Source organism: Amblyomma maculatum, chromosome 1 (assembly GCF_055883805.1).
Source record: "Amblyomma maculatum isolate TAMU_Amacu chromosome 1, ASM5588380v1, whole genome shotgun sequence".
NCBI classification, from domain to species: Eukaryota; Metazoa; Arthropoda; class Arachnida; order Ixodida; family Ixodidae; genus Amblyomma; species Amblyomma maculatum.
The window spans coordinates 79,107,764-79,122,647 of NC_139344.1; the positions used below are offsets into that span (position 1 = coordinate 79,107,764).

A 14,884-nucleotide genomic window follows, 5' to 3' on the forward strand; every position below is an offset into this window, starting at 1 on the left:
CAGTCAGGGGTGCAAGCGCAGTAAAGGTGATGACTGCCCACCAACAGACACTGCAAACTGTCCAGTTACATAGTTTTGGTTCTGCTGCTCTGACCTTGATGCCTGTCACTGGTCGTTCCCTTTCTGGCAAACATTTCACTGTTTCTGCATGAGAAATTTTTCTGTTCTCACGATTTTTCAATTCTTCCTGTGTTGCACCGTATAAGAGGCCATGGTAGCCTTTAACATTTTGGAGAATGGCTGAATTGATATTCCCAACAGTTTTTAGACAGTGAAGTACCCCACTTGACTGCTAAAAATTGCTGTTGCCACACAACTTTTATATAATAAATTTACTATAACATGAATAGTTTCCGGCAGTTCCTCAAGGGCCATTCATTAATCAGACCTTTGAATTTTACATATAAGAGTGCTGCTCTTAAATGCCTATTCCTGCATTAAGGGGGGACGTGGGCTTTGAAAGTCGAAAAATTGCAAAAAAGTCGGCTTTTCATGAAGTATGTATCTCTGCTGTATATGTTATAAACTACCTTTTCTATAATTATAAACGCCTAATTCATCATGGAACTGCTTTAAATTAAATATACAACTGGGCGCGGCAGCCCCAGAGTGACGAGCGAACGACAAAAGTGCCCAAACTTCGCACGCGTGCCATTTCTCTGTTGCTGAACCGAGCGCCACCATCTTTGTCTTGTTTTGTTTGTGAATGCTTGTCCTTTTGCATGTTGCCTTCGCCGGCGGCGTCCACGGCATAGCAGAAGCTTGGCTCGCTAGTGATTGGAGGCCTCGCAGGGATTGTTGAGCTTCCCGCGTCTCGAATTCGGGCTGTGATTGGACAAAGCGCGCACTTTGTGAGAACGCGGGGGATCGCACGACTGCTATTGGCTGCTGCGCGTGCTGACGCGGTGGCCCCTCCTCGGCGCTTCGTTTGCTCCGGCTGCCTACTGAGCTGGAGTTCTTTGTGCGCTCGCTGAATCGCTTCACGTTTCACCATTTTTGAGATCACCGTCATTATCGCTCGTTACGGATTCTGGTGGCGTGTTCTGAACGGTATTGTGCACCTTGCAAATCGTCGCACGGTCGGCCACGATGCTCAAAACACTGCATACGTCGTCGTTCTGTGAATGCCGTCCGAATCGCGAAGTTAGCGAAGCGCGTTGCCAACGGTCGCAGAGACGCTTCTAGCAGTGCTGCTGCCTCTGCTACACCACTACTAGACCGACTGCGCTGCTGCTTCCAACTATGTATCTTTCGCGTCAACGTAAGGAGACGACGTTTGAAGCGTGCCTGCTGGACCAACCATATCAAACTCGGCGATCTGAGTCTCCTGTATCGCGTCTGTCATTGTAAGAGATAACGCGTAGTCACTGTCTTTATGAAAATGCACTTTCCGAGAGAATCGAGTAGGTGGAGGCACAACATGCTGCTGTGAAAAACAAACTTTAGACTTGAAAATGTTGTTTTAACCTTCAAGGGCCAGTTTTTCAGAATAATTTTTTTCATGGTATGGTTGCTTATTCCCGCAGTATCTCTGGAACCACTAATCAGATTCCCACCTTCTTTTTTTTTATTGTGTGTCTGAATAAATTTATGAGGGCAAGACAAGCTTGTTTTCTCAAAATATTGAGTCTGGAATTTAGAATAAACAATCAAAATTAGGATAATGCAAGTCCAATTAGTGGCACTAACCTCAATGCAGTGCTAACATTTTTCAGCAGGAAAAAAAAAAAAAAAAAAAGGGCTCTGTCTTGCCCTGTGGTACCTATTCAGGAACCTTCATAATGAATTTCATAGTGCCAGCACATTTTGCAAGTTCTCCAGGCATGGTACAAGGAACCCATGTGAACTATTCTGATACACTTCTGTAACTTGAGTACCAATGTGCGCAGCTCCATAAAGCTTTGCAGTTATTCAAATGGCTGTGCCATGAGTCTACCCTGACAATTTCATTCAATTATCTCAAGAAACAAAAAAGTTGGTATTCAAAGGTAGCCTCCCCACTTAAGCATTGGCCACATAACCAGCAGAGTGAATGAGGAGTGCAGAGGAGGATGAAAGAAAGTGAGCATAGAGCATTACAAAGGATGAAAGTACAGTGACAGCAAGGACTGTTCAAGGAAGAAGATGAATGGTAACGGTACAATGGAAGCATGAGGAGGGTGTGGTGAGGACAGGCAAGGATGCAAGTGAAGGAGGAGGGCAGTCCAAAAGTGGGCAGAATTTCTCATGTAGCAGCCACTAAAGAGGTAGCATTGTGGGAGCAGCTGCTGAAACCCTAACAAGTACTTGCCCAGTGATGCACCGGCATCTCATCTACCAGAACTGTTGCTTGGAGCCCACACTGACATGATGCCGAACAAATTCTACTTTGTAGCAGGGTATTATTGCTCCCACTGAGCAGAGACATGTTCCTTATGTCATTGCTGAAGCACTGCCGTCGTTTGGCATTGAGTGTTCCGTATGCTTACAGTTTAAATACCTCAGCAGCTGAGCTATATTTATACAGTGATAAAAAAAAGAAGAAAACCTTGATAAATGCAGTTTTCTTGTAGATCTTGAAAGGATTGCCAGTCAATTTAAGTTTCTTCACTATCTGCGTGGAACGATCCAGGTCAAGGACAACCCCTGTTGCGGCAATCCTGAAGTTTGCCTGCAAAATATAAAACCAATAAAAAATCCAGAATCAAAATAGAGTACACTGTAGCTCTTCCATTTATAATATTTGCATATTAAGTATCATACCGCTGAATATACCGCATACCGCTCAGTTGAAGCACTTGAGTAAATATTTCTGAATGCTTTAATATTAGGCGCAAATACCGATTTAAGAAGCCCCTTAAATAACATTTTAGTGGTCTGAAATTATGTTAGCCCTTACATACTAAGTACTAACACATGATAAAATGGTAGCAATAAGTCAACGTGAGCATAATTAAGTTTGTGTGACGAAGTCAAATTTGATATCCTGGAGCAGAAAAATATTTTGTGCTCTTAGAAACAAAACTAGATATGCAGCAGAATCCTGATGATACATCGATTCTGAAATTTCACATGTTTTTCGAATACGAATTGAGGAACAATAATATATGATACATATTAGAAATATTGAATATCACATGCCCTAACTTTAACGCATTTTAAAGGCGCTTACTTCTTACAGAAGTTTTGGTTAATTCAAACCTTTTCACTTTGTTCCAATGCACCTGGAGTTGAGCTGCGGCTGAGGTCAGATACATCAAGTTTGTGGTACTAAATGAGCTAAAACTTTTTCCCCTCTAACCGGTTAACTGGCTGTGTGTGTGAGCATGCCTGCGTGTGTGGTGGTGCTGGGGATGCCATCCGATAATTCGACATTCAGATAAATCGGATCCTTTTGCACTCCCTTATTAACGAGGCTTTACTGTAACATGCATTAGGTGCTTTGATCACTTGTTCACATTTTTATTAATTTTCCAAGATCAAGAGGTTGCACAGGCTCTCTCAGGGTGTCTAGCAAAAAACTATTTTCAAAATCCCTGACTTTTCCAGGTTTTCCCTGATTATTTCAGTTCAAATTCCCTGATGAGGGAAGAGGCTCGAAAATGTAGCTGCTGATGATAATGAGCATAGATGAAAAATCCACAACAAAAAGCTATTTATTATTTCATTTTCTGCAATTTACAATAGTAATAAGGCTATCAATTACTGTTGATGGCCGTTAAGAACGTCAAAAGTTAACTGAAAATTAAATGTGCACTGATGGCAGCCTCAGAGCACGCGAGCTGCCCACCCCACAAACAGCAGAGTGAATCTAATCCAATACCGAGGCGCGCGCGCGCTTGGCCGATCACTTTCGCGCTGGCCGCTGCAGGCGCTGTTAGTCCTGCTTTTTGTGGCGTACTGTTCTCATGCAGCGTTTCCACATTATTTATTGAGCACCCAAGATGCATGTGTATTGCTTCTGTTGTCATGCTCAGTCATATGCTGGTGATCACGCCTCACCTTGCCATGCGCGCTGGCGAAACAGCAAAAAACTCTTCATGAATAACATACTTTCGTGCGCCAACTTAAAATGAAAATGCACTACAGAATACTATATCGTGCAATTTTCCCTGACTTGGCGAAATGTTTGAAGATTTCCCTGACAATTCGCGGTTGCTAGACACCCTGTATCAACATGTTAGCTATAGAATTGGTAAGGTAGGATACCCACACAGCACACAAGAAGGTGCAAAGTGTTAAGAAAGAGCAAGAACAAGAACTTACAGTCTGTTCATGGACCTGCTGTACTGCCACAAATCCTGCCCCCTGAGGCGTGATAGGGCCTGAAAAGCAAGCCCACAATTTGTTTTTATTTTTTTTCTTACAAAAGACAACTCTGAATCACATATTCAGAGCATAAATCCCAAATTCCAAAAGTGAAATGAGCCCTGGTACCCTGCAACCTTACATGCCGTCATTACACAGCTTAACACTTTTCTGTCCGCGGGAAAAGCGGTAGTTTTTAGGTGGTGTCATTAATATATTTTTTCTTCTCTTTAACAAAACTTGCTTCGTACAGGAGTGTCTAGTATAAAATTGTAGAGGAGGAATTCCTTTTCCCAATGACATTAGTGACAATCCATATGTTTATTTTATAAGTGATGAAAAAAAGAACTATCAGCAAAAAATTGTGGTTAAAAAAACACACCAAGGTATCAAAGTTTCTTGACACAAATACAACAAAATTTTTTCAAAATTAACGTTTTTTACAACAGGGACCAATGCAACATTGCAGCGAATTCTAGCTTTCTGTGTACAGTATTTGCTGAGTTAGGAAAGAAAACAGTAGTCGAGGTCGACTACGTTAAGGTTGACCCCTGGCCGTCCTCCAGAGGAAAACATGACTCCCTGCGCTGCCAGCGGCACGTAGTACTACCCGAAAGATGTTGTCACCCTGCAGATAACAGTTGTGACCTTCAGAACAGTGATATCTTCCGATCAGCGCGCAGGGGAGCGAACACGAAACTTATCAAGGCAAGGCTGTCCACGTTCCGGGTTGGTTTGACATAGTTTAGCTGTCAGTGTAAAGTCTGAAGAGCTGAATTCGTCTTCCGAGTCATCACTGCTGCTGTTTGCATTCAGAAACGAGCTCTCCAATGTGTCAACTTCCGCGGAACTGCGCGAAAGCAGGAGCGCGCGATGTCGACACCATGATGTAAACAAGGAGCGCCGATGACCCGACTCCAGAGACCATCTGGACGGACGCGGCATGGCGCACAAAATAAAATCAAAAGCAAAACTGAAAGAAGGGTTCTATTTCCCACTGAATGACGCCACTTATCAAGAAGCACTTCGAAAGCGGGAAAATTCGACCATCGGTAGCGGATGACAATTATCGGGGCATGGCTTTCGACGTTCCAGGTCAGTTTGATGTAATTTCGCCGTCAGTGCTAAAGACTGAAGAGCTGAATACGTCTTCCGAGTCATCGCAGCTGCTGTTCGCTTCCAAAAACGAGCTTTCAGATGCGTCAACTTCTGCGAAAACGCCTGTTTCCACGTAGCGGGAGCACGCGACGTCGACGCCATGATGTAAACAAGGAGCGTCGATCATCTGACTTCGGTGACCATCTGGACGGGTGCAGCACAGTGGAAAAATTAAACCAAAAGCAAAACTAAATGAAGGGTTTCTCTATTTCCAATTGAATGATGCCACTTGTCAAGGAGCACTTTGAAAGTGGGAAAATTCAAATCATGAAATCATTGTTAGCAGGCTATTGATGAGATTAGGCGCGGACAGGAAAGTGTTAAGCACGGCTGGAATGCAGTCACAAATCAGCTGCAAGAATGGACATGATCCCACAGCCGACTGTACACTCTATCAACCACCCAGGTTCTGGTAATATGATTTATATTGTGTTTGCTTGAGCATAAGATTAGTGAAAAGTCTGACCACCCAGGAAACAGAAAAAAGAAAAGAATGGTGGATGTTTAAACATCGCTTGAACCTAGTTATATGAGCAAAAGCATGGTTTTGCATGGTTTAGCAAGATTGTACTACAGTCAACGACCGAATTTTCGGACACCCAAATTTTCAGACATGCCCGATATTCCGGACGTCTTCGCGGCACTGCCACGAGCCCCATAGAATCAATGTATAAGGGCATCTGAAATTTCGGACGCTCGAACCCCCCGCCATCCAATTTTTCGGACTTTTTGACGTGACGAAAGGTCTGAAACCACAACTGCGTCATACAAAGCAACCATTTTGGATATCTCCCAGTCTGTGTACCATGTCACAGCTTTTGAACAATTAGCCGCACCTAGCAGTCACACGCCGATTTGGTGTGGCCACTCTGGCTATGTTCACCAGCGCCTCTTCCGGAAGCGTCGCCAACGGCGCGACTGTTTCGCCTTTTCGTTGTGCAGACTCATCGCAGACCACATGGTGTTTCGCTAAGCTGGTGCATGGTTTTGCTACGTGCTGCATATTGTGTCGAGTGTGCTCTGCGACACTAGGCCTAGGTGCTTCGACACTTCGCAACAAGAGGATTTTGCTTGCCCACGATGGCCCCCACTCAGTCTTCGTCGATGGCATCGAAGCACGGAAAACAGTACTGTCTATTAACGATGGAGAAGCCGCCATTATTAAACAAGTAATGAGCGGACGATCGCAGGCTGACGTGGGTTTCGCCACACAGGCTTCGCACTCACCACAGAGGCAGCAGACTTGCTTGAATGTGACGTGATTGACATGTGCCCGCCCATGGACGACGCGATCAACAACCTCCGCTGTGCTGGAACTTCCATAACGATGGAAATAACTTTTGAACAGTTTGTTGACGCTGACAACGAGCTCGACTTCTGTGCTGAACTGACCGATGAGGAGCTAGTCCGTCAGGTTGTGGAAGATTTGGAGGACTCCGATGTTGAGAATGAGGAGCCAACGTCTGCGCCGCCTGAGAGCACCGGGTTGACGCGAGCATTGCTCACGCTTTCATCGGTATACAGCGCTGACATGACTTGCTCAGATCGAGGCGGATATGATCGCATGCAAGCGGACCGCTGTCCAAACAAGGATCGACAAGTTTTTTAAGACACTGCAGCAATAGGGAACCCAAGCTCACGTTTCGCAGCGCGACAGCAGCGCCGCATTTCTGTCGTGGTGACGAAATGTGAAACGATGGGGCTTCGCCGGAGCAGACGCTCCGCTAGCTTCCTGTGCACGCGCGGTGATCGCGTTGAGCCTGCCTGTTATTTGGCGATACAAAAACGCTTCCGCTGATGCGAAACGGATGTACTAAGTAGCATTGTGTCATGGGAAGCCATAATAGTAGGCGAAGCACCAAAAGACGAGGCTCACGTGTGAAACTTTGCAGATTCCTTTGGAAGCGTGTCCGCAAGACTTGTTTTTCAACCGCATGACAGCGTTCTGAGAAGTCTCGCGTTCTTTGTGGAAACGAAATAGCCAATTTCCCCTTTTTTTTGTAAACTCAGAAATGTTGACAGTTGACAAAGACGGCTTGAAGAGGCATCAAAAAAGTACAGTGGTTTAACACCATGCATAAAAAGTGAAGAGGATGGAAGATTATCCTGCTCTTCGCTCCCCGCGTGTCTAGTTTTGCAGATTTTCTGTGCTCTCGCCCTGCTTTGTGAGTGCTCTGAAAGTAACCAAATCAACATCTGCGACGTCCGCGATCGAGACTGATGTGTGAATGTGCCCCAAGTGTCCATAGCTGCCTTTTCAATTTTAGATTGACCAAGAAAATATCTAGGAACGAGGCCTTTTTTTTTTCGGGGGTGGGGGCAGCGTTGGAAAACATGCCTTGCTGAGACGCTTTTACAGATTTTCGCAGATTGGCCAATAAGTGAACTAATTGTTATTATTATTATTATCAATAACAAAGATATATCGGAAGTGCAGTACAAAAGTGATCCTAGCGTGATCCTAGCTATGGCTCGACTGACACTACTCGCACGGAGCACCCCATTTGCATCACAGGGTTCGTGAGTGCAAACTAAATATTATCATAAATGAAGCACAACTATTTAATAAGAACCAAAAAAAAAAAAAAAACACTATGAAGTACAAGCTTGGATTTCACCTGCCTTCCGAGCCAGCGAGCCGGTTATGTCCCGTGCAGCGCACAGAGCACGCATGTGCTTATGAGATTGCTAGCGTTCTTGTCTTTGAGAAAACACCTCCTTCGGACTATATACTTATTCTTCTACTGCAAGATTTCCTTTGGTAACGCCGTAATAATAAAAAAACAAATTCATATATAGATCGCATGCTACAGGCCAAAACGATGGTCAACGAGCGGGCCACTTTATTTCACAGTATACTGTGAAATAAAGTGGCCCGCTCGCTGACCATCATTTTGGCCTGTAGCATGCTGTGAAATAAAGTGGCCCGCTCGTTGACCATCGTTTTGGCCTGTAGCATGCGATCTACCTAAGAATTTGTTTTTATACTGATATACTTTAGCAGTTTTTTAACATATTATATATGAAAATATAATTACATAGCGAACTTACCTCGAGATGCACTTCCTACGTTTTTGCTAACGTACGTGGGACGCATTCATAATTAATATTTACTCATCCCCGTCTGTTGTCTGCTCTACAGTATAGACGTGAATGAAAAGATTCCTGCCTATAATTAAATATCCTTTGTGAAAATACGCGTCAGGTTGCCCAATCAAGACAAAATGCAGGTGGCATGTCGCGGTGCGCCTGCGGGGGCGCGTCAAGGCACGTGCTCGTGCGAGAGAAAGCGCATGGCGCACGCCGTTAAAGGGCAACTCCGGTGGTTTTTTTCATCATTTTGTGTTTTTGGTTGAATTACATTCCTCGGCACATCCTGACTCCAACACAAAAAACCGTTTTCCGAGATTAAAATCAGAAGTATCTATAAAAAAGAAAAACAGCGAATCGAAACCGAAACTGCTTTCACGGCCAGAAATGACGTCCCAGTTGACGAACTGGTGACGTCACACTCAGTATTAGAAAAACCCTCGTACGTGCGCTGGATGATGAAAATAAAGTATGGAAATCATGACACACTGCATTAAATGTCTGAGGTAGTTCAATATAAACCTCACAGTTTCATAATCACGCGGGAAGTGGGCAGTAACGCCGGTATACTGCTTGTGATGTCAGAAACTCAGTTTTTTCCGCAGAAATACTCTCAACTTAAGCCATGAAAACGGCATATTTTAAAGCCGTGTTGCGCGCGAACGGATTATCATACGGCGCCCAAATTTTGTCAAATGCGTCAGGACGAAGAGGAGAATCTAGGGTAAAAATGTTTACTAGAATATTCGAACGTCAAAAAACCTCCGGAGTTGCCCTTTAAGGCAGCGAGCTGAGCCGGTGGCGTCTAGTGTCTGCACGTGCGCGGAAGCGAGCGAGCGAAAGGAGGAAAATTGCACGGGATGCCTAGGTGCCGCCGCCGCGTGTATCCCCAGTTTCTATTTTTCTGTCAGAGATGGCACTCCCTGTCAGGAGCAGCAGCGCCGCTCGACGGTGCTTTGGAAGCCTATAACGCCGGCTGCCGTGACGACACATGCATAATAAACAGGCTGTCAGCTGCATAGAGTTTTTGAACGGCTCTTTTTCATGCTTTGCTGTTTCGGAAGCCTAATACCTCGTCCTTGACTGTTTTGATCCAAGAAATATTTGTAAAATGGTACGTGTTTTTCATGCATTCATTTTTTTTGGACTGCCTGAATTTTCGGACGTTTTTGCGTTCCCTAGAGGGTCCGAAAAATCGGTCGTTGACTGTACATGGTTTGACGGGGGAAACTCAAGCTTTGCCTTAAGAGTAGACACTATTGTACCCTTAACATTGCCTTTACATTTCACGATTTTAAAGATATATTTTTGCTTAAGTTGGGTTTTTGGGAAAGGAGGGCGCGCAACATCTGCCTAATTTTTCGGCGGACACAAACATTTTTAGACTGGTTTATAGGAAAGTAAAGACACTGCATCTGGCACAGTTCACAGTGCACAATTGACCTACTTCATCAGGGAAGGGAGAACGATTTGAGGTCAAAGCTCAAGTCCCTGCAACAAACTGAGGTAAAATCCAAAGTTGCACACCTCAAGTAGTAGAGCTTACATTGTAATAAAGTGCATAGTATATGCGAAGTGCACGCGCTTGCTGGCTTGGGGCTTTAAGCATCAGGTGCCACTTTTTCAGTAGATGCGGTGTTGCAACATGCTTTTTCCAGGTGGAGATGGCCAGATATCAGCACCGTGCGTATTGTCTGCAGTGTACAAAAAACTGCAGTGTGTACCTGCTTGTGCGTCAGTACTCCATGCATCAAAAGGCTTCAGATATGAGAGACACACACATACAGTCGAGTCCACTTGGTTTTAACAATATATCGGTTACAACAATAAAAATCTGCTGTACCGTCCACTTTTGTATGTTTTCTATGGTAAAATAACCGGCTTACTACAATGCCCCCTTGCCACATTATCGGTTATAACAATGAAGTCTCGCCCCCGCCGCGCGCTCATACAATAGAACCTGTTTTCTGGCCTTCTCCGCATTGTAAGTGCGCGCACATTTCTCCGGCTGCCCTTCCACCCCTTGGAATACAAATGGACTGCGCCCATAGCTCTGCGCTGCGCCACCTCCCGAAACACAAATGGACTTCGCCAACGCGCCGACAGCACTGATCCGCTGATCTGCTCACTCACCCGCTCGCCCCTCATTTTGCGCAGTTCTGCAAACGGATGTGGTTGTTTGTGCAAGTTGATTGCGTCGAAGACGTTCCTGGCCACGCGGTTTCGTCTTGTTTGAATCGCCGCCGAAACATAAGATGGCTGATCCATACGCTGATTATCGAACAATGTTGCCGGTGAAAAGAAAGCGCACAGCTATCGATTTGGAGACGACAAGTGCAGTATCGCGAAGGAGTACGCACTATCGCAACCGACGGTGTCGACGATCATCTGCTCCTCAGAAGTTCGACAAAGAAAAGTCCTCGCTTGACAGTGGGCGCAAACGTGTTCGACAAGGCACCTGACGACGACCGACGATGACGCGGTACAGCAGGCTGCCTCAATGTTGTTCTCGCAAGAGGCCCCGCAGTTGATTCAGTCCCTCTGGGGTTTTCTTTTCGTGAGGGACCTTCCGCTGCACTACGTGGTGTACCTAGATGCCATGGAGAAGGATGACACGCTTCGCGTGAGGCAAGCAATGTTAACGGACATGGGGTTTTCTCGTGCAAGCCAGTGAGATGTACGTGGCGAGATGCTTGCGGCGATTTCACCCCAGGGCCTGCGTGCTCCAATCTCCTCTGCTTTTAAATAAAAGTTTCGTTTTTCTCTCTCTCTCTTCACCGCAGCGTTACTTCGGGATTTCTCAAGCTGAGGGGCAGCCGCGGCAACCTTCTCGTATTTTTTACAAGACCCCTTTCGGGGCCATCAAAACGATGTTTCGGCAGAGCTCACATGTCACTTGCCGTCCGTGACCTCTCTCTGCAGTTATGCTTTTTTTTCGTGCAAACCGTTTATAACAATTATCGGTTATAACAATGGAAATTTTGTGGCACTTGAATATTGTTATAAGTGGACTCTACTGTACACACCTGAGAGCCTTCAAAGTGCTTGAAACAAGATGGAAAACAAAAATAAAATACAGCACACACTATGAGATACAGTGAGAAAAAAAAAAGAAACGATAAGACACCCATGTAAGTCTATGGCATCACACACCCATCAATTCGACTGGCAATTCAATTGGCCACTTTATTTGAGCAGCCTTCCCTCACGCGTGCTCTGTAATAATAGCACACAAGAACGTAGAATGCACCTAGCTGGAGGCCACAAGTATAGAAAACTGGGAGAGTTTGATTGGACTCATCTTACAGCAGCGCGAAACACAAGAAGAAAAGGAACAGGGGACTATACGAGCGCTTCAGCTCATGTCCTCCTCTGCTCCTTTTCATCTCGTGTTTCGCGCTGCTGTAAGATGAGTAGCTGGAGGCACCTGTGATAAAATCCAAGTCTTGCTACCTTTATTAACTGTGTGCCCCCAGCTCCCCAATAGCAAAATTCAATACTGCTATTCAAGTTAACAACCAGGATCCCCCCCCCTCTTTTCCTTTACCTTAAAACTCAACCGTTTGCATCATGCTGAGCATATCATGCAATGAGCAGAACAAACACAAACAAATTCCAAGTGTATTAAAACGTACAGGAGCAAGTGAGGAGAGCAGCTGAATACCAAATGACACTCACCCCAAAATGATGCATGGCAGTGAAGGTGCTTTGGTGTGTACTTGAGGAAGCGGTTGCGACCATTGTGATCCTGTGTAGAGAACACTGGCATGGTCTGGAAACGCCGCCACCCAAGCGACAAAATAAGTGGGTCACTGCTCTTGAGAATTCGCTGGTACCAACGATGCTTCTTCATGCGGACCTGAAAATTTCATCAGAACAATTCAGAGGTGCTCCCAGATCTAGGCAAATATTCGACAAGGCTAGAGAGACAAAAACTGCTCCAAAGCAGATTTGAAGTGCTTGCAATGTATGCAGCTCACAATCAGTCCGATCTGTACACAATGTGGCTCTGTCTGCTATAAAATGCACATTCCAAATCATATGTAGTCAATCCTGGATATATCAAGTTACTGCTTACGTGGGACTGGCAAAAAAATCCCCCTGAAAATATCATGCAAAAAGTGAAGTACTATTGAAAATGTTTATCGAGCTCTCGTAAATTCAACAATTGATATAGCCTCACACTGCACTCTTGCTAGTGGCGCTTTTCCAATGTCACTCGCACGATCACCTTTAGGACAGAGAGAAGTGTCAGGTGTGGCCTTGGACTGCTACTGTCAAGCTAGCCACATGAAAACAAATTAAAATTGCACGATACACTGAACGAGGATGACTGTAACACTTGGTCTGGCAGTGCCACTTTCCATGTGCCACTGCTGTCTTGCGCAGAAGCCAGCATTTGGTAAAATACTTGCCATATGGTGAAGCTGAACTAGCTGACTGAAGGCTTGGTAGCTCTCATCAGGCTAACTTTGCTCACCTATTCTGTCACAAGTGTTGCAAAAACCAATCAAACCTTAACCTTAATGAAATGGTATTGCGCTTTAGCTCCTTACAGAGCTAGCCCTCGTGTTTGGCTCACAGATATATGGTAGAAATATATATTACAAGGAGACTATGGCAAGGAATGAAATTCACTATTTTTCAAGCTGGTTGTTCTCAGGAATTTTTTTCGCCTGTTTTTCGAGTTCCCGTATTTTTTTAGACTGTTCGAATATGTGGACCATTCTCAGGCCCCAAGTCCGAAAACTCGGCCAGCAACTACATAGTGCAGCTCATTAAACAGCACTACAGCAGAGGAGGTTGTCCTGTCTTGGAACTGCACCACCAAAGTTGGCAGACAAAAGCAAACAAAAAAATTACTAAAATAGTTGAAAAACTAGGAAGCAAGCTGGCCAGAAGAGAAGGCAATGAAGCAAGGAAGGAGGATACAGAAAGCTGTTCTGAAAATGACATGCCTGGCAGTAGCCCATTCGACCTTCTCCAGCCAGCAGCCCTCCAAGAATCATGGGATACGAGGGGTTGAAGTTTTCCACAAGCTCACATGGCATCCGCAACAGCTCTACGCGCAGGTATAGACCTGGACGGTAGCCCTCAAACTGAACCCGCCGTTCATCCTCGAGGTCCTCAAATTCCTTTTGGTTCAGCTGTAGTGGATGCCAACAAAAGAAAAATATCAAACTGTCAAGCACAATATTTTCAAGAGACACCTCAATTTAGGCAATAAAATACTGCCTCATAAAATAACTCAATGATAATAAATGCTAGTAGCACTAATTCTATCTGCAGTTTTAATTTCATTGTGGTTTATCTCAACTACCACCCAAGAAAGGTGTTTTCAGTAAAAATTAACAGACTTCCAACAGGCGTACAAGCCATGTTAACATTCATGAAGTAAAAGAAGAGGGCGTCACTCAGAGCACAAATTTTCTATGCTAACTGGCCGTGCTTAAAATAGACGTCACCCAGCCAGTTGCCAGATGCATGCAAAAATGCTGGACAAGCATAAGTTGTCCAATAGTCTTTATAAGCAGTACTAGAGAGCCCTGCATGCAGTAGTCAAACCTAAGACCGGGCCCAGACCTCCACAACAACACATTTAAAATGTACCGGGGATTTCAGCAAACACTACCTCCCAGTGTGCTCAACATGCAACACTGCTACACATTCCAAGTGAACCCCAATTGACAAGCTGGCTTGCTAAATTCACACATAGCCATACAATGGCAGCAGTGGCTACACTTACTTGCATAATAAACCCACTTTTCTGCAAGAAACTGCATCAATAAGATAGGTGGTGGGGGGTCATTACTGTGGGCGGGCTAAACTTTGATGTCTTGATATATATATATATATATATATATATATATATATATATATATATATATATATATATATATATATATATATATATATATATATATATATATTTTTTTTTTTTGAGAGTCAAAATTGCACTGGTTAAAGGGGGAACACTTTTTTCTTGCTTCGAATTTAATCAAAATATACACACTTCGGTAGTTTTCTGTGTTCGGTACCGATTCCAAAAATGTAAAAGTTTTATGATAGGAGCATTAGTTCTCAAGATACACCTAATTAGTACCCTACTATTAACACGCACAATGAAAAAAAAAAATGACCCATTATAAGCTTTTAGAAAAAAAAAGACAATGTTTAAAGCAGTTCTTTAACTTTATCATCATAAGTGACTCACCAGAATACTGAAACTCAAGATATAAATACGGCCTAATATGCCTACAACCATGAAACAAAGCATTTAAAAAATTTCTGAATATATTAAAATATAAATTCAGCTCTCAACACTGCATGTTCTGCACATCTAGCCACA

The 14,884-nt window shown here is 44.2% G+C and overlaps 1 protein-coding gene across 2 annotated transcripts in view; it reads right to left on the reverse strand.

Annotated features, from left to right (window-relative positions):
* LOC146202869 (ribosome biogenesis protein BMS1 homolog) overlaps window positions 1–14,884 on the reverse strand; it is a 97,937-nt gene that overhangs the window by 30,551 nt on the left and 52,502 nt on the right. For both annotated transcript variants that reach the window (XM_084588405.1, XM_084588406.1), the window contains exons 16-19: window positions 13,494–13,682; window positions 12,214–12,394; window positions 4,246–4,304; window positions 2,528–2,650 (exon numbers count right to left, since the gene is read on the reverse strand). In XM_084588405.1, coding sequence (XP_084444531.1) covers window positions 2,528–2,650; window positions 4,246–4,304; window positions 12,214–12,394; window positions 13,494–13,682 — 552 coding nt within the window. The remainder of the gene's footprint in view (window positions 1–2,527; window positions 2,651–4,245; window positions 4,305–12,213; window positions 12,395–13,493; window positions 13,683–14,884) is intronic.